Genomic DNA, 22,564 nt, shown 5'->3' on the forward strand with positions numbered 1-22,564 from the left:
TGAAGAGGTGTTTGCACACCCATCTCCACAGCTGCCCTCTTCACAGCAGCTCAAAGGTGGAAGCAGCCCAAGTGCCCACTGACGAGGGGATAAACAAAGCGTGGTCTACACACACAATGGAACGTTATTTAACCTGAAGAAGGAAAGAACTTTTGACTCATGCTATGACATGAATGAACCTGGAGGATATTATATTAAGCGAAATAAGCCAGTCACCAAAAAAAGATACTACAATATGTGATTCCATTTATATGACGCGCCTGGAGGAGTCAAGTGCGCAGAGACAGGAAGTAGAAAGGTGGTTGCCAAGAGCTGGGGAGGGAGGAGGATGGGAAGCTACTGCTGAAGAGGCACACGGGTTTAGCTCTGCAAGCTGAGCAGAGTTATGGAGGGCTGTATGCACAGCAACGCGAGTGTATTCAACACCCTGACCTGCACGCTTAAAAATGGTGACGACTGTAAATTCTGTTGTGCACATGTCACAACAATTAAAAACAAATAAGTAAACTAAAAAACAAAAACTTCCACTGATATCTCATGGTTTTTAGGGTACATGCCAAAACCTTAACCAAGGTCTTCCAGGCTCTGCCTTGCCCTGTACCCTCCGGCCCCTTCCTAACTAGTCTACCCACCATCCTCAGCTCACACCTTCAAAGACTTTCCATCCTTCTTGGTAAAGCCAGTTCTTCCAGTGGCCTGCAAGGCAGCATGGGAAATGGCTGCCTGGACACCTCGCTGGCCTCAGCTCTTCCCCTTCCTCCAGCTCACTGCGCCCCAGCCATACTGGCCTCCCAGCTGGTCCTTAAATGCCTCAATCACACTTCTGCCTCGGGGGCTTTGCACTTACTGCTCTCTCTGCCTCATGGGGCCTTTCTCCCAGGCAAGGCTCCGTGTCCCCAGAAGTGGCCCGCTGCCTCCTTTGCAACCTTCGGTGAGGCTTTCCCAAGGCACCCGAACAATACAGAATACAGCCCTAAGCACAGTCCTATGTCCCTTCTCTGTTCCATTCTTTCCCCCTTAGCATTTATCTCATATATACTACACATGTATTTATCTTGCTTATCATCCCCCCCCCACTAGAATGTAAGCTATCTGAAGGCAGAGATTTTAAAGATTTTATTTACGTGTTGTTTTTAAGAGGAGAGGAAAGAAGGAAGAAAGAGAGAAGGAGAAACACTGATGTGAGAAACAGCAATTGGTCGTCTCTCCTAAGTGCCCTACCCAGGGACCACACCCACAACCCAGGCAAGTGCCCTGCCCGGACATTGCACCGAACACCTTTCCCTTTGTGGAGCGATGCTCAACCAACTGAGCCAGGCTGGTCAGGGCATTTTCTTTTTAAGATTTTATTTATTACTTTCAGAGACAGGAAAAGGAAGGGAGAAAGACAGGGAGAGAAAAAGGCAGAGATTTTAAGACTCGTGTACTCACTACTGTATAGCATTGTCTGGGATGTGGGTGTGTAGTAAAATCTGAGGAATGAATGAATGGATGAATGACGAGCCCTTCTTCCTCGGCTGTTACAATGTAGCTCCAAAGTGACGCTTTTCCGTATGTAGACTTCCCCTGCCTACACTGCCCTCCCTGTCCCTGCACAGGCCTTCAGCCTGATCTGCAGACATTTTTCAGCATCTACCTGCTCACGGCTTAGCACCCCCACCCCCGGCAACAGACCCGTTTCCCCAGGGCCTAGCGCAGAGCTGGGCATGGTATTACATGAATGTGTGAATGAGTGCATATAGGAACCCGGGCTGGGTTACGGTGGGCAGCTGTGTATGCTGACTCCCCAGAGGATGGGAGGGGACCATGTACCTTCTCTCCAATCTCTGTCTTGTCCCTTCCAGGCAGCACCTCCAGGTCGGCCAGCAGCGCACAGGCCTCCAGGGCCCGTTGGTAGCGATTGGGGTCCAGGGTTCTGCCAAATAGCACATTTTCCTGAAGAGTGCAGTTCTGGATCCAGGCCTGCTGGGGCACATAGGCCACGGAGCCCTGGCCATAGGAGAAGCCCAGAGTTACCTTGGGGTTCGCCAAGCTTCCCTTCCCAGGAGTCCCTACCCTTCTCACCTTCACATACACCTTGCCTTCCAGCTTCTCCATCTCTCCCAGAAGGGCAGACACCAGGGAGGACTTTCCACAGCCCACGGGCCCCACCACAGCCACCAGTGCCCCCTTCGGCACCTGGATGTCTAAGCTGGGAGACCAGGAGCCCAGTCAAAGACACAGGTCAGGTTTTTGATTCCCAACCTCCCACCCGGAGACCCAAGCCCTTTTCCCTGCCAGATACCACCCTGGCAATTGAGGCTGTCTCTTCCTGCTTTCCAGGCCAGAGACTTGGGAGTAAGGGTTAGGGGCAGGTTTTGCTATTGATCTGAACTTTGACCCACTTTAGGCAGCTAGGAAGGCACAGGGGAAGCTGGTACCTGTGCAGGGCTGGGGGCAGGTCCTGGGCCCAGGTGAAGGTGCCATTCTCTATGATGACAGCATGGTCTGGAAGGGTCAGGGTATACAGGGTCAGGGGGGCCAGGATCCCTGGGGGAGGTTAGGAGGGAGAGGGGCGGGAAGCTTGGGAAGGGGTCAAGGGGAGAAGGCAGGGAAGCTTGGCGCACCAGGAAAAGGGGCGGGAAGGCCTGGGACAGGGGCGTGGGGAGGCCGAGGGAAGGAAGGAGAGCGGTGGAGGGATGAAGGAGCGGGGAGCAGAGAGCCAGAGAGGACAAAGGCAGGCACAGAATTAAAGGTATGAAAGAGGAAGAACAAAAGGGGTCACAAGAGGAAAGTTAAAAGCTTGGAACAAGGATTTTCTGGAGCAGGGGCCGCTGCAAGAGCAGCCCAGGTAGCGGTGTCTGGACCTGGGGTGATGGTCTTTCTTTCTACACACTGGGAGTCAAGTTCATCTTGGCTCAGGAAATGCTGGATCCGTTTCAGGGACACGCTGGTCTGCAGGAGGGTATGAGTCAGCCCTGGAAGCCGTGCATGCTCTATCCCCCTCCGTTCCCTCTTACACTTGATGGCCCCCAACTTCCTGGGTGTGGCGGAGCCTCCTGAAGGCCCAGACACTGGTTTGGGGGCCCCTTGTAGGACTGTCTTTCCTGGATCCATGGCCAAAGACAGAGTCCAGGTTGATAAGAGGAGGTTGCCTCCAGAACTCAGGTTTTCAGGGACCCCCACCTGACCTCCTCTGACCCCAAATGACCCCTGATTCTAATGACTTTATTCAACTTTGAACAATTCTTCTTAATGCCAGGTGACCCTCTCCTGGTTCCAGTAACTCTCCTTGATTATCTCCTGACCCTGAGCAACCCCAGCCACCTGCCCTCCTCCAGCAGAACCCCCAGCCCCACCTGCGGTTACCTGGGTCAGACTGCTGATTAAACTGGGCAGTGAGCAGAGGGGGTTCTTTAAGATATTGAACAGGGACACAGACACAAAGGCCTTCTCGGCATCCAGCACGTTGTTTGGGTCCACGAACACGTACACCCCGAGGGTGATGAGGGTCACCTGCGTAGCGGTGGGAGTGTCAGGGTGGAGTATGCTGGGCCCAGAGACCCGGGCTGCCCAGGTGGGAGGCAGGGGGCGGGAGGTGGGAGGCCAGCCCCGGCAGGAGAGCCTCACCAGGAAGGGGGTGCAGTTCCAGATGAGGATGGATATGGCGTGGAGGTAGGCAGCCCGGCGCATCAGCCGGAGCTCACTCTGCCGGATGCCCTCCACCTGCTGCAGGAGGCTGGGCTCCCAGGCATACAGCTTCAGCACCTTGATGCCACCCAGGATCTCACTCATCAGCTTGACGCGCGAGTCCCTGAACTTCATTTGTTTTGCCTGCAGAGAGAGTGGCAGTGGCACGCTCCACTCTCCTCCTCAGACTGCCACCCTCGGGGGCTGGTACCTTCCACACGGGCACACACTGCAGCCACCGGGGCTGCTCACCACTCCTCCCCTCTGGGCCTGTGCCGCACCTCCGCCTGGAAGGCCCAGCTCAGCCTCCCCTTGTCCCCAAAAATCTAGCTTCAACCTCAGCACCAGGGTCATGGTCCCTCCCAGGCAGCATCCCCTGCCCCCTTCCCTGGGTCTCTAAGGCACAATGTGCTTCCCCAGTTAGACTGACAGCTTCCTGACCCTAATCCATGATGCAGCACGCCAAATGAATTTATTCATTCAACCCACTTATGGAGTGCCTACTGTGTGCCAGGCCACATGCCAGGCGTGGGGCAGATAGCCGTGACCAACTCAAACAAGGCTCCGGTCATCATTCAGCACCTTGATGCCACCTAGCATCTAGTCTGATGGGTAGGCAGGTAGGAAGTGAGCGATTACTTAAATAAATACTTAATAAATCAGCGTGTGTATCCTGAGGGAAACCATAGGATTCTGTGAGTCTAGGAAATCAGAGTTTATGTTGGGAGGTGGGACAAGGGAAGGAGTTGGGCACGCAAGGAAGGGAAGAACATTCCATGGAACAGTGTGGGTGGTGGCCCAGAGGTAGGCAGAGCTCAGCACTTTGCAGAAAAGTAAGAAGGCCAGACCAGCTGAAATTTGGCCACACCGCAGGGGGTAAGGGCTTACAAGGTAAGCAGGGGCCTGGTGTATGGACCTAGGGACGTTGTCATTCATTCTGCATACAGTGGGAAGCTACTGAAGACAATAAATGTTTGCAAAAAAAAAAAGGGACCAGGTGATTGGCTATTCACACTCAGCATGGTGTGGCAGAAGAAACTCATAAGAGACCAGAAGATGCAGGTTCCAGTCCCAAGTCTGCCTGATTCTGGACTGCCATGCCTCTCTCTGGGCATTGGTTCCTCAGGTGCAAAATAAGAACCACTCTCAGCCTTGTTGTGAGGATAGAGTGAGCTAGTGTTTGTGAAAGTGGCTTGTAGCCACCCATCGTTAGTAAACAAAATAACCGAGGGGCCCCAGGGTAGTGAATGCCCTTCCCAGGCACCTGGCCAGGTGCTCCAGGCAGACACAGTGCACCTGTGACAGCACCCACCTGGAAAGCACGCATCTTCATGGCCACAACTGCATTGAGTGGGATCTGCAAGACCAGGAAAGCGACTCCTGCCAGGATGGAGGGACCCAGGTTCTGAGGAGGCACAGGTGGTCAGAAAGGACACATTAAACCAGTGTGTATATCGATGGAACCCCACAGACAGAGGCTTATCGATCTTAAACACGGAGATGGACAGGAAGCAATCGATAATGATCAGCCAGATAGGCAGCGAAAAGGAGACACATAGAGAAAGCCAAAATGACCAAAACATCTGCAGAGGCCACCAGCCATCTGACAGTGACGGCAAACAGGCACAAACAGGCACAAACAGGCAGGCGAGGAGGGGTGTCCAGACACACAGGAGGGCAAATACAGACACAGTGACGGGCAGTCACACACACCTGCCTCTTAGTCCCCCTTTCCTCCCCTGGGACCTCGGCGAAGGGCAGTCCCCCAGGCTGGGACAACCCGGTTGCACACACCAGCATCAGCACCCCTGCAGTCCTGACTCCCACCCCAGCATCTAGGGAAGCTCTTGTGTCCATGATGCCGCACCTCTGCTGACCAGTAGTAACCCTCTCTTGCCCTTCCTCAGCAAGGTCAAGGTCAGAGGAAGGGGCCGGAGAATCACCTGCCAGAGGAAGTAGATGGCCAGGATGATCTGCAATGGCCCTGACCACAGCAGGTTGAGGAAGGGGGTGAGGTCCATGAAGTGCTGGGCATCCACTGACATGAGGTTGACAATTTCCCCCACGGTGGACTCACGCCTGACTGAATTGCTGATGACCAGAGCCTGCAGGTAGACAGTGGGTGACGAACTGGGCCAGTGACACTCTCCAAAGCTCCCCAGGGCCAGCCTCCCTGGCCCCGCCAAGCCCTGCTCCAGCTGACCTTCCTGTAGATGACACCTATGATCCCCGTACGAAGCCTCAACCCCATCACAAAGATGTAACGGTTAGCCTGGTGCAAGAATAGCGTCTGCATCATGGAGCACGTGAACATCAGCCCGGCCACCAGGAAGCCCCACCAGTTGGGGGCCATGGGGTTTGAAATAAATTTGATCAGGACGCTGCAAGGGCAGGAGAGAGGCATGAAGGTGTGAGGGGGGGCTCCTCAGGCTGCTCCCTCTCCTGCTTCCCTCCCCTTTCACCCTCGGCCTCCACTCTGCCCCCTCCCCTGAAACCTCTCAGGGGGCGGGTGGCAGCTGCTAACCCTCCTCCCGGCCCCCACCCAGGGGGACCCAGCCCACTGTTGCCTCAAGACCCTGACCCTCCCTCCTGGCTCCCTTCTGCCTTCACCTCCTTTTCTGTCTGCCACGCCCCCGGCTACACCTCCCTTCTGGCTCTCTCACCACCAGCCTCATCTGCCTGCCTTTCTTGCCTGCTTAGACCACACGGCAGGAAGTGATGCTACATGTTTCTTGGTTAGAACTTCCTGTGCCTTCTCCCAGGCTGCTGAGGGCTGAGTGTCCTGCCTGACCACACAGGCTCTCACCCCTCAAACCCATCCTCTCCAACATCAGCCGGCGCCAGTGCTAACTGGTGACCTGCCCCCGGGCCCTACGTCACCTCCTCTTCCACCACCCGCTTCACCTCTCTTCTCTTACCTTCTGAGCGGCTGCCCACTGAGTCCTCCCACTTAACTCACCTGTTACAAACCCCCCACCGACCACACACTTTCCTTCCAACACTTGCCTTCTTCCCTCTCTGCTGCCTCAGGAGAGAGGGAGCAGCTCCCCCAGCCTGCCCCTGCCCCGCTAAGCTCTGCATCCCATCCACCTCCTCGGGAACATGCTCCATCATCGCCCCCCTTTCTCCTGGTCTTCAATACCTTCATCTCTGCTGGCAGCCCTGTACCTTTCCCTTTGACGTGACCAATTAATTCTCTTCCACGATGGGACACACCTCCCCTTGACCATGGGGATCTACCTCCATAGCCACAGCCAGGCCTCTCCTTCTGAGGGCTGGACGTGTCTCCCAAAACCATATATTCAAGTCCTAAGCCCTGGTACCTGTGAATGTGATCTTATTTGGAAAGAAGGTCTGTGCAGACAGAATCAAGTTAAGATGAGATCACGAGGGTGGGCCCTAATCCGATGGCTGCTGTCCTTGTAAGGAGAGGCTTGCACAGAAACACAGATACACTCATGAAAGGGCTGTGAGGAGGAGGAGGAGGAAGAGGCAGAGACAGGAGTGCTGCGTCTACAGACTGAGGAACACCAAGGAGTGCCAGCAACCCCCAGAAGCTAGGGGGCAAGGGACAGATTCTCACTCAGAACTTCTAGAAGGAACCGACCCCACCGACACCTTGATTTCAGCCTTCTGGCCTCCACAGCTGGAGAGAATAAACTGCTGTTGTTTCAGGCCACCCATTGTATGGTAATTTGTTGCCGCAGCCACAGGAAATGAATGCATCTTTCTGTACAGGAAGTTTCTAGACCTCCACGGCCCCTGTCTCCCCTGTAGACCCCCTGCTCTCAGGGCCTTTCCCTCGGTCCCAGTCTCTGTTCTTGGCAAAGTCACCAACCAACCCCACGTGGCCTTGCTCGGGCTCCATTTTACTGGCCGCCTTGCAAGCGCTCTGCTCCTCCATCTCTGCTGCTCCCCGCCAGGCTTCCGCTTACCCCCTACCCATCAGAATTCCCCAGGGCTCTGTCTGGAGCCTCTGCATGGCAAAGCTGAGCCACAGGGTGAGACCCTGGGCTTCCACCGATGGCTCTGAAATGTGACCTTCAGCTGGCTGGCAGTCTCACCTTGGGGGGCCCAGCTGAGCTATACAACCATGTGGCCACGACTCAACTCACTACCTTGTCTGTTACCCAGCCCCCTCCTCCCACTGAGTTCATCATCGCAGCAAAAGATCCTTCGTCCTCCAGTCACCCTGGACCCCTCCCTCTCCTGGCACACCCCTCATCTCCAGAGTAGCTTCTGAATCCTATCTCACTCCTGGCCTGGGCTCCCATCTGCCCCGGTCGGCCCACTTTCATCTGGCCACCTATTCTATTGTCCCCTGACCTACTACTGCCAGGGGATCCTTCCAAGATACAGACCAGCTGCCCCATCTGGCTGCAAATCTCTCAAGGATTTCCTTCGCTCTCCCCCTCTCCCTTTGTCTTTCTGCCCTTCCCTCTGACCATGCTTCCCTCCAGCATCGCGGCCGCCATCGGGAATGCCTGGATCGCCCGGATCCTGCTGCCTCAGGCCTTTGTGACTCTGGCTCGGCTGCACCTTTCCCTCCTTCCTCCCCTGGTTAACTAACCCCTGCTTGTGCTCCCAATTTTTATACCCTCCCTGGCTGGCAAACATACCTGCTCTTTCCCACACTGGCTTCTGTGCCCCTCCTGGGGTCCAGACACCTGAGTGCACCTCCACCTGCACTGCACCCTGATGGACTGACTCATTGGTTTCCCCCACAAGTCACTTCACCTTTCTGAGTTGCTGCTTCCTCGCTTGTTTTTATTTTTATTTTTTAATTTAGTTTTTCTGCTTCCTTGTTTGTAAAATGGGAGTAGGGACACTTCTCTGTGGGATTTAAAGAAAGAATGTTTGTGCTCTGGCTGGTATAGCTCAGTGGATTGAGCGTGGGCCTGTGAACCAATAGGTCACTAGTTCGATTCCCAGTCAGGGCATATGCCTGGGTTTCGGGCTAGGTCCCCAGTGGAGGGCACGCAAGAGGAAACCACCCATTGATGTTTCTCTCCCTCTCCATCTCCCTTATCTCCCCTCTCTCTAAAAATAAATTAATTAATTAAAAAAAAAGAAAAAATGTTTGTTTAACACATCCACAAGGAAGCCTGGCACACAGCATGGTAAAGACAAGTTGGATGTGACTGGGGAAGCTGAGGTGCAGAGCCATTGCCACTGCCCGAGGGCACACAGAGAGTGGAGAGAGTCCCTTCGGTTCCTGGTCCGGGGCTCTCTTCACTACTCGTCATCCCCTCCTCTGGGCTCAGCCCTCAGGGACAGCCAGCCACCGCCCGCCCAGGGAAGGGCTGCAGCGAGAGGGAGCGTGCGGAGACCTGAGCAGCTGGGGATTGACGAAGGACAGCAGGTCCTGGACCAGCATGAAGCACGTGCTGATGAGGAAACCCGGGCCGAAGGTGACCAGCAGGGCCTTCAGGAAGGACGGCTCCCGGGGCCTGGGCCGGCTCCCCAGCAGCCCCTCATCCTCACCGGAGACTGTCTTCCCGGATGCCCCTGCGACCCTGTGTCTGGTCGGGGAGGAAGGAGCAGTAGGTAATGGGCCCCGTGCAGCCAAGTGCCTGGGATGGGTGGGGAGGAGAGGGGCGCTGCTTTCTGGGCTCTCAGGACTGGGGGCCGGGGCCGGGGGGATGGACAACATGACTTTCCAGGTGAATGCCGCAAGAGATACTGTCCTCAGGTGCCAGAGGGTATGTAAGCCGTGTCTAACTGACATCTGAGGACTATAACCCAGCAATGCCCCACCACTGGCTTGCCCTGGCCTGCCCAGGGAGGATGTGGAGAGGGAAGGGACACACGGGCAGGGAAGGCTAGCAGCCTCGTCACGGGGAGCTGTGCAGGGAGGGGGTAGAGGCGATGTGGAGGGCCAGAGAAGGGGTGCCCAGGCAGACTGGGGAGCTACGGGGCTTCCCAGAGGCTCCACGTTATGGAAGCGAAGGCGCTGTTGACCAAACCCAAGTGCCAGGCTCCTCTGAAAGCCGGCTGGTGTCAGGGACTCCTGACTGAAAAAGCACCGGAGTCCCGGGCCCTGGGTTGGTGGGGGGCTCAGCCCCAGGGTCGGAGGTGGAGGAGAGGAGGACTCAGAGCCCTGTCTCTCATGGCTGGCAGTGAGCCGGAGATGGGGTCCCTGATGGGGGGCTGCCCGGGGGAAGGCCCCTCGGCTGGAGGGTTGTCTGCTCCAGCCGCTGCCTTCAAACAGGACGAGGCAGGACTAGAGACCCTGCCCCCCGCCAAGGGGCGTCCCTGGAATCTACCTCCACGCTGGGCAAGGTGGTGCAGGGTAAGAGCAGGGGAGCCAGACAACTGGGTGTGAATTCCAGCTGTGCCACCCCCAACTGGGGGACTTTGGGTACACACTGAATGTCTATGTCCCCTTCTACAACAAGGGGACAGCAGGGTATACACTGTAGGGGGTTGGAGACCGAGTTCACTCCGTGCTCAGGGCCACGCCTCGGGTGGAGTAAGCGCTGCAAAAGCAGCAGCCGTCCTCCGGCCTCAGGGCAGCTGGAGAGAGCTGGCCTCACCCAGGCCTGAGCCTCCCACCTCAGGACCCCCTGCACCTGCTCTTCTCCCTACCCCCAGCCCTGGAGCCCTCCTCAGTCAGCAGCCTCCTCTGCAGGAGACCTAGGTGCATGAAGGGGCTGGGTAGAGAGGCGTGGGCACCGGGGGACCCTCACCGTGCTGCCTGCTTTTGCTGCTTCTTCCAGGTCTCCAGCAGCCTCTGCACCACCACCTCGGAGGAGTCCTCCTTGTTCAGGGACCAGAGGTCTCGCTCTTCCAGAGGACGCCGGTAGCCGAGAATGGCCAACCTGAGGCAGGCAGATGGCCCCAAATGGGAGTCAGAGTTTAGTGGCCTGGAGCTGGAACAAAGGTCTCCAGAAAGGAAGGTCTCCCTAGGGTGCTGCGGCCAAGGGAGAGGTCTCCTTTATTTGCCATGTGAGAACAGGCTGAAGGCCACTGCCTCCCACCCCAAGTTCCCATCTCAGGCCCCTTCTTTCCCTCTTCCCCTGATGCCCCACTGACCCCTGGGCCCTAGCAATGAAATTCACACGGGCTGGGGCCCTCTTCAGTATGTGCAGCACAGTTACTGAGCTGTCACCCAGGTCAGACACACAATTATCCTGCCCAAGCCTCTCTGACAGGTGGCCAAGGAGGTGACAGAAGAGTGTAGAACTAATTACGGGTTTCTTCTAGCCCCTGGGCCTCTGCGCACCACCTGCTAGACACAGGGCTGGCCTGGGGTCAGGGCTGGGCCTTGCCCGGCCCTTGCACTCAGCCTCCAGCCTAAGTTTCTCCATCCTCTCTCGCCCCATGGCCACTGGGGCTGGGGTTTGCAGCAGAGGGGCCAGCCAGGCCCAGCTCCTCAGGCCCCCAAACTTCCAGCCTGCTCCCCCTCCTCCCCTTACCCCCATCTCCCGGACCCCTCCCTCTGGCCCAGGCTGGAGGAAGAGCCAACTCACTTTGTGAACCACCAGAAGGTCAGGCGGGAGAAGAAGCCAGCGTCAGCCTCTGGGCAGGGGTTCTAGAAGGTGAGAGTGGAAAGGGAGAAATCGGGAATGCCCACCCCCTCTCAAGGCAGAGCAGAGGGAGGAGGCCCTCTTGCCTTCCAGCTGCGAGCTCCAGGGGGCACGCTGTGGAGATGACCTGGGAATGCAGGTGAGGGCCAGCCGAGGGGTGGGCGTGGAGCCTCCATTCCCAGCGGCCTCCGTGGGAAACTCACCGAGTCCGAGTTCTTCGGGGAGAATAGCGGCGGCCTCTCCCTGAAGCAGGACAGGACGAAGGCAAGGAGCACCAGGGCGGAGTAGACGTAGAAGGTGGTGAATCGGAAGGGGTCCGCAATCTCACCCTGCAGGGACCACGGGGAAAAGTGTCAGAACCTCAGGCTCCTTGGAGCGGGGTGGGCCATAAGGAGGCCACTGTCCCGGGGGGACTTGCCCTGCATCGGGCACTGTGCTGAGGGCTTGCCTTCATTGCCTGGTCTGACCCTCCTTGTCACCCCTGCGAGGTAGGAAATCTCTGACGCCCAGTTTGCACCTGAGGACATGAGGCTCCAAAACACTAAGGAATTTGCCCAGGATCACACAGAATAAGTGGACTATCCCAAGCCTCGGCTCTCATGAGTCTATCTGACTACCTCCCCTTGAGATGGAGAAATGGGGAGACGCTGGACTGACCCCCAGTGTTCCCACCACCCACTATCAGCCTCACCACAGATCAAAAGGAAGGCTGGGAACCGAGGAAGGTGAGAAGGGCGGGCAAAATGACATCATGGAAAGTCCAGGTGAGCCAGACCTACCCATGCATGTCTGCAAACACATGTTCACTACAGACCTTGGGCAACCCCGTCAGACCCTGCAGTTGGGGGTGGCTATGGAAAGCCCCCTGCACTCCTGCAAACATCCAACAATGGCCCCATTCTCCGGAACTACACTGGTGCTCAGCCTGAGCACTCCCCCCACCCCCGCCCCACTCTGCTTCCCGGCAGAGATACAGCCAGGAGAGAACACCACAACTGAACCTTGGGAGGGGCAGAGGGGAGGAGCCTGGGACCCAGCAGTGACCTCGAGCCCTGAGGTTACCCCGTGCATGGGGCTGGACTAGGCAGGTGCCCCTTCCCCCTTACCGTTGCCATAGCCGAAAGGATCTTGGAGCGGAAGGGGATGATGGCACAGAGCACGCACAGGAACCAGAAGATGATGAGGATCCCCGAGGACTGCACCCCCTTCAGCCGCTCACACTGGACCAGCAGGGTGGCCAGCAGCTGTGCAGGGAGGGCGGGGGAAGCTGGGCCAGCGCACGCACCTCTGGCCGTGCCCCCGTTCCTCCCCATCCCATGCGGCCGGATGTCTGTGGGGTCACCCCCATCTCCTTCCCATCGCTGAGGTGCCCAGTCTTCTCCTCCGAGCCCATGGGTCCCCCATCACCATCCCACACCCATGGGAGACCCTCCCCCACTCAGCTTCCCGGGTCCCACACTGACCATGGTGACCCCCACCACCAAGGGGGTGACGAAGTAGATGGGGGCAGGGGCCCGGCCGTGGGCCAGGCCATGCAGGGAGTAGAAGAGGTCGGCCCAGGAGACGCACCACAGCAGGACGCCCACGGCCTACAGACAAGGTGCATGTTAGAGGGTCTGTCCCCAGAGGAAGGGACAGTCCCTTCCTGCTCCTGAGGCTGCCAGACCTGCCCAAGCCTGGCCCTGAGAGCTGGGCTGGGCGCTGGCGAGAAGCTTCTCAAGGGTGGGAGAACCTTGATGGAAAATTTGCTTGCACCTCCCCAAGAAGGGAATGCTTCAGTTGGCTGCAAACCCAGCTGGCAAGCTGCCATGGCCCCAGGGCCTGCTGGTGAGGCTAAGGAACCTTGTCCAGCTGCTGAGGGTGGGGGAAGGGACTCATTAAGAAAAGCACCCCCACCCCACCCCCACCTTTCAGTCCCAGCCCCACCCCAAGGTAAGCCCTGGGCCCCTGACCGTCTTGAGCCTGGAGAGGTGGGAGAGGACGATGTAGCCTCGGTGGCGGCTCCGAAGGTAGAGCAGGTAGCAGGGCAGGGTGGCCCACAGGTAGATGCAGGGGGTCCAGGCCAGCACGGAGTTCTGGAAGCATGGAGTGAGGTCTGGGTTGTCTGTGTACACCGACAGATTGGAGTCCTGGGGACAGAGGGCACAAATCAGTGCTGTGGCCGCCTGCTGCAGAACCGGGCTCTCCCTCAAGGGAAGTGGCTAGGCCGGAGAGACGCTCCACGCGCCACGGGGTCAGAGGGTAAGTGGGCAAACGAGCAGGTGTGGTTCCAGGTGTGAGCTCTCCTCGGAGGACATGGCTATCCCCGTCTCCCTATATTCTCTCTCTCTCTCTCAACTGCAGTGTGATTTAAGCACAACAAACTGCACCCACTTAAAGCGCACGATCCAATGGGGTGACGGTTGCACACGCCTGCAAAACCACGGGCACGGAAAGGGGCCGAGTGTGTCCATCATTCCCGGAGCTCCCCGTGCCCTGCACAGCCCGTCCTGCCTGGGCAGCCACTGGTCTGCTTTCTGTCATTCTAGTTTCCTACTCTTTTTTGTGTAAAGTAATTTTTTATTTTATCAAAACAATATGTGCACATGGGTGAAGAGGCCACTTCCTCTCTACGCCTCTTCCAGGAAGGGACAGAAAGCCTCCCTGAGATTTCATGCCTCTGTTTGAAAACGGGGCAGGTCATCCCTCACCCCACCCACCTCACCGGGGGTGTAAGCTCCGAGGCACAACAGGATGGGGAGAGCTTTGTAAGTCGCCGAGCCTCGGGCGCCAGCTGCCTCAGTCTGTGTGCAGCTGTCCTGGTCCTGCACCAAAAGCCTGGCGTCCTGGGGACCCCGTGAGTCCAGACAAGCCACCCCTCCCTTGTCTTTGACTATAACTCTACCTAAGAACTTTTTTGGAAAAGATGGGGGAATACATTCAAACACATATTTTACTAAGATTGTTGCCTCCAAGACCCGCAATCAACTAATCTTTCTTCCCTTTTTTTTGCAAAGAATTAGATGTTCTTTATAGAAAGCTCGGAAAATATAAACAACTGAGAGCCAACTGATCAATGTTTCTCTTCCTCCCTTCTCCTCTCTAAACAGAAATAAATAAAATCTTTAAAAAAAATTAAGAGACGGGGGTGTGAGGACTCGGGTGGCCGCTTTGACCTGCTGGGAAGTCCAGCCCTGGCTTCTTTCCTTCAGACACGCACGTCTCCACTGGGCCGAGCCCTCTGCGGGAGGCAGCGGGCACCAGCCATGCCCACGTCCCTAGACTACTTATTCTAGAGCTAGGATGCCCACGGGACAGGACCTGCACGGCAGGCCCAGCACAGAACGCCCACCCACCCCCTCCTCTCCTCTCCAGCCTGCCCGCCTTGATGGATGGCAACTCTCTCCCTCTCCCAGGCCAGAATCCTTGGAGTCATCCTTAATTCTTCTCTGTCTCTCACACGCCACATCCAACCCTCCTTCCAACCCCGATCCCTCTGCCTTCACATGATCAGGCGGAGCTAGACGAGAGTGCTACTTTCAACCGTTCTTATCTACAAAAAGGCAACCTCAGCTCGTTCTCCTTGATGGACACAGCATCCTACCACTTCTCCGTGCCCTGTTCTCCCACCTGTACTTCCCTGCCCCGGTCTTCCTGCTGCCACGCCTGCCACTTGCCCTGGCAATCTTTTCCCAGCGCAGAGGCGAGAGGCAGATCTTAATGAAATCTAAGCCAGACCACGCTCCCTTGTTCCTGCACCAGTTCAAAGCTCATTCAGTGAAAGCCGAAGTCCCCACGTGGCCCGTGACACCCTCATTACCTGCCTCCCCGCACCTCTCTGACCTCATTTCCCCCAGTCTTCTCCCTCACCCGCACAGTTCCCACAGCTGTCACCTGCACAGCTCCCACAGCAACAACAGCTTCCTGAGTAATGGGATTAAACAGCTGGATGGATCCGGTAAGTTCTGGTGCCCGCAAAGGACCTCACGGCATGAAGGCTAAAATCCCTGCAGACCCACGCAAAGGCAGGTGGGAGTGAGGGCCCGAGGTCCCTTTGCCCCAGCGAGGCCTCGGCTCTGTCAGTGACCTCGCAGCTTCCCAGCCACCCCAGACTTGTTGACATAAGAGTAATGACTTCCTCAATTCTTCAGGGTGGGGAGAAGGGGAGAAGGGACACGCTCATGACATGCTCGTTTATTTCAGCGGAAATGGAGGTGCAGAAGGGGCAAGGCCCAGCTCCCACTCACTGACCTACACTGACCTCCCCAAGAAGGGGGCTGAAACAGCGGCCTTTGGAAGGAAGGGCCTGGGGGCCAGGGGTGGGGGTGGGGGCCAGCCTGGAGCACACAGGCCAGCCCACAACTTCGGTTATTTCAGCACCGCATTGTTCCAGGATTATCTTTTTTTTTCCCCTTCACCTGAGGATTGATTTTTAGAGGGAGAGGAAGGGAGAGGGAAACACGGACGTGAGAGAAACATTGATTGGTTGCTCCCATGCGCACCCTGACTGGGGGATCAAACATGCAGCCTAGCCGTGTGCCCTGACCAGGGGTCAAACCCCCAAACTTTTGGCGCTCGCAACGATGCTCTGCCCAGCTGAGCCACCCGGCCAGGGCCCAGTATTATCACTTAATGTTCATGACAGCTGAGACTCATGGCTGGAAAGTGACCAGCCCCAGCCCACGAGTGGGCTGATGTGAGGACTCGAACCTGGGCAGTCTGGCTCCAGAGTGCCCACCCCAAACCACAGAGTTCTTTTCTCTATACCCTGCAGGGCTCTAGCAGGACACCCCACCTTGGGGATGGGACATACGTGTCCAGGTCACAAGAAACATGAAAAATCTCCTTTCAGCCTTGCAGCCCACCCGCCCACAAGCGCCTCCTTGCTTAGGCTCTTCTCAGAGAGCTGAGGCAAAGGGGCTGCCATGCCGCCCCAGAGTAACAGTGGCTGAGGTTCTGGGAACCCTTGGACTAATCACTTAGGAGGAGAAATCCAACTGAGGAGTAAGCTCCCATCAGTCCCCTCCCCCAGCACCAAGCCCTGTGGGAATGAGCCCCAGTCAAAGAGTCAAAGAGGGAGAGGCCCTGCCACCCAGCAGCGGCACACCCAGGTCTCAGCCCTTTCCAGGGATCTGACTCTGCCTGTTGCTTCTGGGACAGTCCCAGCAGGGCAGGGTGGGTACAGCCCAGGCACTGCGACCCTGCCTCCTGGGTGGGTGAGCCGGCAGTCCCCACTGGGAGCCAGCAGGTGGGCTTGGCAAAGTCCCCTCACTTCCTTCTGTGAGACGCGAGAGCAGCAGGGTGGGAAGGAGCCAGCCCAGGAGGACAGGGGCCAGATCCTCCCGCCAGGAGCCAGGAGCTCAGAGGTTAAAGGCATCCAGCACCAACTTCGCTGTCCCCAGATGGGCCAGAGGAAGGAGGCTCTAAGGGCCCTGGCCTGGCAGGAAGGACTGGTTCCTGATGGAGGAGCCTGGGTGCCCACTGGCTACCTCAGGGGCCTGCCACTGCCAGCTTCCCATAGCTTCGGGTGTCGCCGTGTTTATTCGAGAACCAACGTGCGTTGCAATTGATAGGGGACTCAAGAGTTGGGAAATCAGAGTTTAAGGTAAATAGTTATAAGTCTAGTAAGGAATGCATTTGTTAAAGCTTTTGTTTCAGAAACTACAGATAAGGCCCGCCCCTCCTGGCTCCTGGGAAAACAGCCGACCTCCTGGGGCACCGCTAAAGATTGCCGCCTGGGGACAAGTGGGGGCATCTGGGCCTTTGTGTTCCAGGGAGCGAGAGAGGACCACCCACCCCTGGGAACAGTTAACTGCCCAGGGCAACCATACTGCAGTTTTTAATCTAATTGTCCCTGAATTTCAAAACCCCTCACCACACTTTGTTCCTGTCATAAAAACGCTGGCTTAGAAAGAAAACGTAAGATGGGTCCATTAGAGCACAGGTGCAAAACACAAGGCCCGAGGGCCCACCCTGTTTCTACTCAGGGGCAGCGCTGAACTCTTGCTCAGCTGTTAAGGAGCAGTTACATGTATACAGTTGTGAAATTACATGTGGCCCTTTGCAGGCAACTGCCAGGCTGATATGGCCCCCAGTGAAAATGAGTTTGACACCCCTGCATTCGGGTATGAACCGACCATCTTCTCACATCGCCGGCCATCTGAGAATAAAGGGCCCATATTCAATCCCTGTCTCTGCCTATGGGGTTTGGCACATGACAGGTGGTGTCTTTTCCGGTTTCAACATCAGAGTCTTATCCATTACTCATAAGTTTCCAGTGGTCACCTACTCAAGCTAGGAAGCAAGCCAGGAGGAAGAGCCTGGGAAGGCGGTGATACCCAGGAGCCAGAGAGTTCAGAAGGCCCTGGTCCCGGCTTTGCCAGCCCCCCTCCCCAAGCCTGAGGCCCAGACTCCCAAACGGGGCAACTAGACCTGAACAGGGTCCCAGAGCCCACCTAAATTCAGCTGGAGCCCAGAGACAGATTTGCTCCGTCACACGGCTAGTGAGTGACAGAACAGGGCAGGTCAGAGCAGAGCAGGAGACTCGGGGAGCTGAGCCTCTGAGGGACTAGGGCTCGGCCCCAACCCAGGGTGAGTAAGCAGTCCAGGGAGCAGTGGAGGTGCTGGCACCTGAGCAGTGAGAGATCCACAGGCTTCTACTAAGAGCTGCCACTAGGTAAATTCCAAGTCTAAAGTGAGGAGAGCACCAGGGGAAGGGAGGTCTGGAAAATCAGAGGAGGGCCCAGCCAACTTCCCACTGGCCACATCTTCCCTCTCCCTAGGTGGCCACAGAACTTCAGAGTGGGACCCCCAACTCCTTCCTTGATTTGAATCATCTCTCCACCATCCCTACCAAGTGGTCACTAACCATGTGCTTGCATACCCCCAGTGATGGGGGAGCTCACTACTCATCAGGCAATCACTGCCATTTCTAAACGGCTCTCCTGGGCAGGACCTTCCGATTTCTGAGCCATCACCAGCCTCCCGGGAGCTTCCTGGGGCCCTCAGATCAAGGCTGATTCTGCAACAGGTCAGGACGTCCTGACGGTAGCAGCCCTGGGCCCTTCTCTATACCCTGTCTTCACCGCCTGGGTGCTGCTCAGAACAGAGAGCAACCCTCCAGGCAAGGGACAACAGGGTGCAGTAAAGGAACACCCCATCTCCTTGGTTCTAGAGGTATCCCTAGCTTTATGGGCCCTGGGCAGTTTGGTCATAGTTTATTCTTTTGGAATTTATTTCTACTCCCAAGTCTGGCTCAAAGATGTTGGTAATCTGACCCAGACCAGGTAGAGATGAGAGAAAGATTAAAAAAAAAATTAGCTAAATCATTCATCTGGTACACAGTGTGTGTGTACACATGTCCAGGGGTCACGGGTCCCCTCAAGCCTGCTACCCTCAGGTTCATCGGGGGTTGAAGTTACAAAATCCCCACCAAGTAGCTGGAAAGGGAGCCCCTGACCCAACGGCCCAGCCAGCCCCTTTCTCATAGGTCTTGCCAGATTTGACACCCCTTTCTAACCTCATTTCTCTTTCTCTTCACTTCTCTTCCCAGGAACAGCCTGACCCGTCAGCCATAATTTTTCAGCTGTCAGTATCGTTTCACATTCTCTGTCTCCTTTGATCTCCGCAAGAATCTTGTGAGGCGGCTGGGAAATGGCTTATTCCCCCATTTCCCAGGTGGAGAAACTGTGGCTGTAAGACTAAGTTCATGAAAAGACTTGGTAGCCAAGTGGCTCAGAGGGGCCTAAACCACGCCTCCCCCCCCACCCCCCTTCACCCCATCCCACTTTTTCACTCCAGGCTCAGGAACTTCCTGGCTGCCCTAAACTACTTCCCACAAGGTAGGTCAACCACAGGCTCCTAAGATAAAAGATTCAGGGGCAGGTATACCTGAATCACATACAATGCAAATGAAATGCAAACTAGCACACCACTGAAAGAGTAGCCCCAAGTTCCAGGCCTTTTGGGGAACTGAGCTAGAACTGAGGCTCTAGCTCCAGCCTGCCGGCCCCAGCTCCTCCCTCGTCTCAGCTGTGCAAACCTCCCGGGATGAGCTGGGAACCTTCCTGCTTTCTAACTACCCCACCCCGAGTTACGGGCCACACTGGGTGCAGCCTGGAACAACTTTCAAGAGCCAAGAAGATAATCGGAAGATGGAGGGTGTGTAGAGACAGGGGAGAGGAAGAGGAACCTTCCTGGCCCCTTGAGTTATCCAAGCAGACACCCCACATGGACTACATCGCTGAGACCTAATATAGATGCGTCGACTCCCACGGACCCTGAGGTCCTCAGAGGAGGTAGCAGCTCACGAGCCACACGAAGTTCAGGGACAAGGGTGCCCAGAAGCCCGATGGTGCAGTCAGGCAATGGCAAAGTTGGAACCACATCTCGGGCATCCCGCTTTCCAGCCCAGCACCCTGCAACTGATTGTTGTGCGACCTTGACAAGCCCATTCCCTCCCCGGCCCTTGGTTTCCCCAGGTCCACCATGAGGGGTTGGGCGAACTCCTCCAAGCTCCCACGCTCTGACATTCTTGACTTCTCCAATATCATGAAGGGTGGAGCCAAAAGAAATCTCAGCTTGGAACAAGAAGGGGACCCTGAGTATCCCAACTCCAAGTTCCTCGAAGCCTGTCTCTGTACAGTCCTAAGCGCTCAGGGTCAACTGTCCACCCAGGAAGAGAGGGCCCTTGCACTTGGACACATCTGCCCCCTTGATGCACAAGCCCTCTGTTTGGTCTCCCAGATATCATGGCCATGCCACAGCCACACACCAGCCAGGCTCAAGTGGACAGTGAAAGAAAATACAGTTGACCCTTGAATAATGTGGGTTTGAACTTCATGGGTCCACTGATAGATTATTTTCACTTGACCCACTCAATTCAATTGAATGGTGCAGTTCAAACCCACATTGTCTGAGGATCACCTGGCAGTTGGAAATTCATGTATTTGGAAGATGACTTAAGTTATGCACAGATTTTCAACCGCATGGGCGGTGGATACCACTGACCCCCGCATTGTTCACGGGTCAACTGTATACTCATGAGCAAAAGGTGCAACCTCCAGATTCTGGTGACCAGTAACCAGTCCAGGATGGATGATGGATGGTGTTGACTCGGGGCTGGGCAAGAGGGAAGCTTCAAAAACTTTACACAATCTGATTAACCCTTTAGTCACCCAGAGAAAAAGAGAAATTTCCCAAAGATACTTTTTTACAGGTGCTCCATTACCCCGGGTTTCAAAAATCCATGTAACCCTCACGGCCCATTCCAAACACAGCCCATGAGCGGGGTTTCTGACTGCTGAAACACTGGTGTGCATACACACATGTACACACCCGTGGGTAACACATCATGGGCACACACACGCTAAGCACATATGTACAAATACTCGAGGCCCTGGATTCGGGACCAGCCTATGCGGGAGGACCACAGACAAGCCTTTTAAGTCTGAGCCTATCTGTGAAATGGAGACACTACCACTTGCCTCCCCGGGCTGCCATGGAATCAAGGCAGCTGCTGGGAGGAGGTTCTGAAAACTGCAGGAAGGCTCTGGGGCTGCCCACAGCCAGTGCACCTGAGCTGCGCCGGGGGCTGCAGTGGGCAACCTGGAAAGCACCCTGATGTCTGAGAAAGGGGGTTGGGTGTATCAGTCCGTAAGAAACATTCAAACCTGCAGAGAATTTTTTTGGTGAGTTTATTTGAACCAAACTGACAACAATCGCCAGGAAGCAACATCTCAACGGACTGAGAAATGCTCCGCGGAATGGCAGTTTAGCAACTTACTTTATACATTAGAATCAAAAGAGAAGCCACAAGGGGGTTACATGAAGTCCACTGGTGACAGATTAGGGAGGTGGGAGAAAGCAAAGGTGGGGGGGGGACCTCTGGGATTGGATAAAAGGTAAAATGATGCACACATACTTCTTTTACATAGGTGGGTAAAGGATAGTTAACAATCAACAATTAACATAACAATAACAATGAGGGGGATTTGTGGTCTCAGCTTGTGCCCAAGGGGTTTGGGGGGAAAGAGGGAAGTTACCCTAACATTCCAAAGCTATGTTACCATAGATGTGAAAAGACAACAGACAGGCTTAGTTAAAGGTTGACCTTTGTTAGGAAAAAATACCGGTCCAGGACCATGACTATCCGCCATGAACTGCTTTTAGTTAATAAGTTTTCATTTTAGACCATCCATTGTGGTCACTTTAAGTCTCAGAGTTTGTAAGGCTGCCTTGCACGCCTCCCCTAAGCTTGTCAGGTCAATATGTGGCCCCTCTTCTTCCACGCCAGGGAATTCTGGGATCCTTGTACCCGTAGGGGCCTGCCTCCAGAGTGAGGTCTGCCTCTCCCTCCTAAGGCCAGGGCAGTGAGGGCCACCTGCTCTCCTGTTGCCTTTGTTCCCAGAAAAGAAGGTGGCAGGGACCCTTTCAAAAGACAGCAGAGTCCAGCGGAACAAACCTCCAAGAGTACCTGGCTGAACAACTCCGGGTGCCCTGGACCACAGGGGAGCTGTAGGAGTGCTTAACTGAGCCTGCAGTTAATGGGGAACGCCCCTTCTGCACCCTGCGGTCAGCCCCAGAGAGGGGCCGGGGCCAGGCAGCAAGCGGGAGCATCTTCCGATTCCTGGGACGCCACTGGCTGTGTCGGGAGGACCTAGGGAGTCTTTTCCCAGCTCCTTCACGCTACGGAGGAAGGGCAGGGCAGGTCGGTTCCCGCCTGCCTCTAGCCACCCGGCTCTGGGCGCGAGATGACCCCCTCCCGGTATCGCATGGCCCCCTCCCCGGTGCCTTTTCAGGGGCTCACTGGTGCGTGACCTCGGTCCTGGGACTCCTCCTTACCCAGAACTTGGAGCCGAGCTCCCCGGAGCCGCACAAGGAGTCCATCCGCCCAATGCTCTGCTGCGGCGGCGAAGAAGACCGAAGCAGTCAATCGCAGGGCATCCTGGGATGCAGTGGGCGGGCCAGAAGTTTCCCCCGCCCCTCACTCCGCCCCCTCCCCTTATCCCCGCCCCGCCAAGCCCTACCCTCAGGCCCTTGGGTCTAATTCTCCGGTCCCAGCAATTGCTACAGAGCTCCCGCTGAACCTGCAGCTCTGGGAGGCACTTTAGACGAGGTGGGTGGGGAAAGGTCATTGACACAGTGGCCACTGTGCCCACTGTGTCCCGGAGTGGCCACTGAGCCACATGGGAGAGATGCCGCTCCAAGTACTGAGATGGATAGGACCGGAACAGGGTCTGTTTTCAAGGGGCTCACACCCACTCCCACCATGCACAGCTCTGTGGGGGCTGATGAGTCACTGAGACCTGAGAGGGACCTAGCAAGACTCTCTGGGAATAGATCCTTGGAAAGGTCACGTGCATCTCCGGAGCTCAGTCTCCTTATCT

At 56.2% G+C, this 22,564-nt stretch overlaps 1 protein-coding gene across 2 annotated transcripts in view; it reads right to left on the reverse strand.

The window, feature by feature from the left end:
- ABCC3 (ATP binding cassette subfamily C member 3) overlaps positions 1 to 22,134 on the reverse strand; it is a 39,045-nt gene extending 16,911 nt beyond the window's left edge. The window contains exons 1-17 of one of the 2 annotated variants that reach the window (XM_028521089.1): positions 22,020 to 22,134; positions 13,151 to 13,327; positions 12,662 to 12,787; positions 12,305 to 12,442; positions 11,402 to 11,527; positions 11,142 to 11,203; positions 10,359 to 10,490; positions 9,000 to 9,191; positions 5,873 to 6,050; positions 5,613 to 5,774; positions 4,982 to 5,074; positions 3,610 to 3,813; positions 3,349 to 3,495; positions 2,847 to 2,934; positions 2,421 to 2,487; positions 2,065 to 2,191; positions 1,813 to 1,989 (exon numbers count right to left, since the gene is read on the reverse strand). In XM_028521089.1, coding sequence (XP_028376890.1) covers positions 1,813 to 1,989; positions 2,065 to 2,191; positions 2,421 to 2,487; positions 2,847 to 2,934; positions 3,349 to 3,495; positions 3,610 to 3,813; positions 4,982 to 5,074; positions 5,613 to 5,774; positions 5,873 to 6,050; positions 9,000 to 9,191; positions 10,359 to 10,490; positions 11,142 to 11,203; positions 11,402 to 11,527; positions 12,305 to 12,442; positions 12,662 to 12,787; positions 13,151 to 13,327; positions 22,020 to 22,064 — 2,241 coding nt within the window. In that variant the 5' untranslated portion in view covers positions 22,065 to 22,134. The remainder of the gene's footprint in view (positions 1 to 1,812; positions 1,990 to 2,064; positions 2,192 to 2,420; positions 2,488 to 2,846; positions 2,935 to 3,348; positions 3,496 to 3,609; positions 3,814 to 4,981; positions 5,075 to 5,612; positions 5,775 to 5,872; positions 6,051 to 8,999; positions 9,192 to 10,358; positions 10,491 to 11,141; positions 11,204 to 11,401; positions 11,528 to 12,304; positions 12,443 to 12,661; positions 12,788 to 13,150; positions 13,328 to 22,019) is intronic. The other variant, XM_036033736.1, reaches the window with a different exon arrangement.
- Between the last annotated feature and the right edge of the window lie 430 nt (positions 22,135 to 22,564).

Source organism: Phyllostomus discolor, chromosome 8 (assembly GCF_004126475.2).
Source record: "Phyllostomus discolor isolate MPI-MPIP mPhyDis1 chromosome 8, mPhyDis1.pri.v3, whole genome shotgun sequence".
Classification (NCBI taxonomy): Eukaryota; Metazoa; Chordata; class Mammalia; order Chiroptera; family Phyllostomidae; genus Phyllostomus; species Phyllostomus discolor.